Raw genomic sequence first — 3674 nt, forward strand, 5'->3', positions numbered from 1 at the left:
CTCGTTTTCAGCGGGTCTCTCTTTCTCCTCAGAAGTGACAAACGATGTGACCTGGGAGGATTCGCTGATGATCGGCCTCGAGGGAGCCCTCCTGGGATGGTGCGTAGCTCACCTCGGTCTTGCTTTTGGCGTCGGGCCTGCCGCCGGCGGTCGCCACGGTAAATTGCGGGGGGGGGAAGGGGCTTCTGCAAAGCCGGGAGCAACTCTGACTTGTGCGCTGGGGCTTCTCATGGGCTTGGTAAACTCCGAAGTGCTTTTTGTACCCATGCTTCGCCATTTCGGATGGAGAAACCTTTTGTGGGTGTGTGTAGCTTTCGCTTTTTGTCAGAATCAAAAGTTGTGCTGCTCTGACCAGCAAAGGTAGAGAGGAACACTTGAGCAATGCAGTAAAAGATAGCCTAGCCTCTAGGTCTCTTTCTTATGCTCCTTCCCTAAAAGGTCTATTACCTAAATTAACGCCTATCTGTTTGGTGTTTTGGGTTATTTTTATACTGAAAATTAGTAACTTCTGCTGCTCTGTTCGCAAGCCTGCAGTTCGCAACAGGTTTGGTAACGCTGGGATGAGTCTGGTGGGAAGGACGTAAGTATCACCCGAGGACTTGCAGAACCAGTACTTTGTTTAAATGATGTTTAAAGGCTATTTTACAAACTATAAGGGTTGGAAACTTTTTAAATGCAAGACTTTCTTCCCTGCCCTGCACACACACCACACCCCCCCTTTCTCTGCATGAGGCAATAATCTGTTTTATCCAGAGGAAAATTCACATCTCTGACCTGGCACGGGCATTGTTTTATCAGTTAAATCGTGTTTGAGTAGTATAGCCTAAACCACTCCATGATAATAAGATATGTAGTTTCTTCCTTAATTGCAACTTAACTTATTACAGAGCATTATTTCTTGCACGACATGCCCAACTTTTTACGTTTGCATTCTCTTTGTATGTATTATTTCTTTAAGGAGAAAGCATTATTATGTCTTGTTTTGCTCTCCTAATAGAACTGCAGATTTGATGTCCTCTGACAAGCACGCAGTATCTATGGTTTCAGAAGCTTCCGTTTAATAATATTTTTCCCTTTCTCCTTTTAGTGCTTACAACGCATTATCCTGTCGGTCATGTGGCTTGGTCGTGGGCTTCATTATTTATTCTGCCTCCAGTGACCTGGCATATCTCCGAGGCTTCTTCTGTTTCTTCAAGGACAGCATCCTCTGGTGCGTATACTGTATTCTTACGGTCAATGATTTCATGGGAATTTGTAAGTTATTACAACAGGGTGTACAACTAATCTACAGCTAACAAAAGCAGCTTTACTTTTGCCTGAGTGCATTGGTGGGGGATTTTAATATCCTCTATCTTTAAATTGTTTGTGTTGGCCTGACTCCATTTGATTTCACTTCTTGAGTGTCCTCCTGTATCATCAAGGTTTAAGTTTAGTTGTTTGCAATACTGAAATCTCCTGCACTTCCAGATTCCCTTAGCTAATGTAAGATATCAAAGTAGTTCCATGATAGATTGAGGACTTGACTATAGAAACTGTAAATTGCTTATAGCTGGTGATGAGAGGATCTTATGATTTCAAAGTAAACCCATTGTTATGTTTTTAATATTTTCATAATGTATTGACTACTTTTGGCAAGAACTTTGTATCTGCTTTAAAATCATCTTAAATAATCTGTCTAAATAACAAATGCAACTGTGGGGTTTTTAACTGTTTTTCTTGTGTGTGATTTTTTTTTTTTCCCTTTCCCCTTTTGTTTTCCAGTTATCTCCTAAAAAAACAAATGATAATAGAAGCTTCTAAGGTGAATTTTCCTGCTGTGACCTTAAAGGAACAACTGCAGGAAGTAAGGTTTCTACATTAATTTGTGTGGAAAATATTTTTAAAATGCTGATTTATTTTTTTTTTTATGTTAGGTTAAAAATATTGATAAAATTACCTTTTTTTTTTAAAAAAAGTGCTTAAGACAGAGAAAATACTGACTTACAATGCAGTGACTGGCTTAAATGCATGAGATATGAAAAACATTTTCTAGAATCACTTATCTGCAAAACATATCCAGTTCTAGCTAATTTTCTGGCAAAAGTGTGTTACCCTTTTATCTCTACGCTTTGAAAAGAAAAAAGTCAAGAATCATTTAGACAGACTTTGCCTAAGTATTACTTATGTTGTCCCCAGAATTGATAAGTTACTGTTGAAGAATTTTTAAAATAGCAATTTAATTCGAAAGGGATTCTAGCGCAGTTGTATTTATGGCTATGTAAGCTCAAAACAGCATGGCAGTGTTTACTTGTAGTTTCAGAGACAACACTAGAACCTCCCTCCTTTTTTGGTGTTTAAATTAGATGTTCTTTTCTGTCACTTGGTTAGTTGTTACCTTGGTAAATTGTCTGTCCTATAGCTCAAATACAATTGCTGTGTGTAGAAGACAGCCAGTGTATCCAGTAATTATGTGCTTACTTGTTCCTTCCTTTTTTTTCTTTTTTAGTTTCTGTTCTAAGCATGGAAATGGGCCTGTGACATTTCTTAAGTTTTGTCCTCTTTAAAGTCATCTTCCAGTGTCTTACCATAAGATCAGAGTGTTTTTATAGGTCAAGTGAGGCTAAAATGCAAAAATCTTATCCAGGCAAGACTTCTAAAGTTGATGCAAACACAAATTACGTGACTGTGGAGAGTTTGCTTGTTGACTCAAACAAGTGCGAGAATTTGGTCTTTGCTTTTTGAGACACATCAGCAGGATTTTACTCTTACGCTTTGGATGTGTTAACTTAAACCCCAGAGTCTGGAAACAGTTTTTTTGAGGAACTGTCCACATGTATTCCTAAGCTAATGATGAAACGGTCTGTCCAGATATTGTCAAAGAAGGTCTCTGGCTGTGTAAAAACTTGTAATGAATGTGTAAAAACTTGTAATGAGTTAAACTAGGAAAGACTGGATTGATCATAGTATGGCTCCAGCAACTCTGTCTCCTTAAGGAGAGTATTTCCATACATCCCTGAAAGGGGTTATGCTGGCACACATTCATCTCTCTCCTCTTTGTAGCGCAGGCCTCTGATTTGGGTGCCAGTTTTGGGTATATTAGAGATGCAGTATAGAGATTAAAGCCCAGTACAATTTTCCATCTCAAAAGTCAGCTGCTCTTTAGCCACTGGAAGTGGGGTGCAGATTATTCAAAGATCCATTGTTAGGACATTTTTCTCTAGTTTTAATACTCTTATTTCTCTTTTTCTTTCCTAGCTGAAAGAAAAGCTTGTGGAGGTACACATTCGCATAGAAGTGCTGATGAAGAAGCTGGAGGAACTGGGACAAAAGAATAATGTGGCAGAAAGGCAAAGCTCTGCATCAGATACAGCTGGCCTACGGCCAGGATATGCAATAGTCAGGGTCAACTAATAATATCCCATTTTCAGGAACTGCTGGAGTTGTTTCTGCATCTCTGCTGAGTTTGTTCATTATGATGAAGTAATGCACCAGAACAGGTTTGAGTGTTGATCTGTCACTTTTATTTGTGTATGGGAAGAACTGATGCTTAAGTGCATCTCTTCAGTCTAAGGGAAACACCTGAAAAACTGACATACTGAAGTTATACTTGGGAAAATGAATAGCTCAGCCATGCAGCACATCACTCTCCGAGACAGTATAACCATGACTTTGATTCTCTCTAATGTCTTCAGGGG

General features: G+C 39.1%; 1 protein-coding gene across 1 annotated transcript; it reads left to right on the forward strand.

Moving 5' to 3' along the window:
• Window positions 1-28: 28 nt before the first annotated feature.
• On the forward strand, window positions 29-3390 carry OIP5 (Opa interacting protein 5; the record flags this gene model as incomplete). Its single annotated transcript, XM_009708604.1, has 4 exons — window positions 29-99; window positions 1088-1210; window positions 1762-1843; window positions 3235-3390. Coding segments are annotated over 4 exons (432 nt in total), but the record flags the coding sequence as incomplete, so codon positions are not given.
• Window positions 3391-3674: the final 284 nt, after the last annotated feature.

Source organism: Cariama cristata, unplaced genomic scaffold (assembly GCF_000690535.1).
Source record: "Cariama cristata isolate BGI_N322 unplaced genomic scaffold, ASM69053v1 scaffold39819, whole genome shotgun sequence".
Lineage (NCBI taxonomy): Eukaryota > Metazoa > Chordata > Aves > Cariamiformes > Cariamidae > Cariama > Cariama cristata.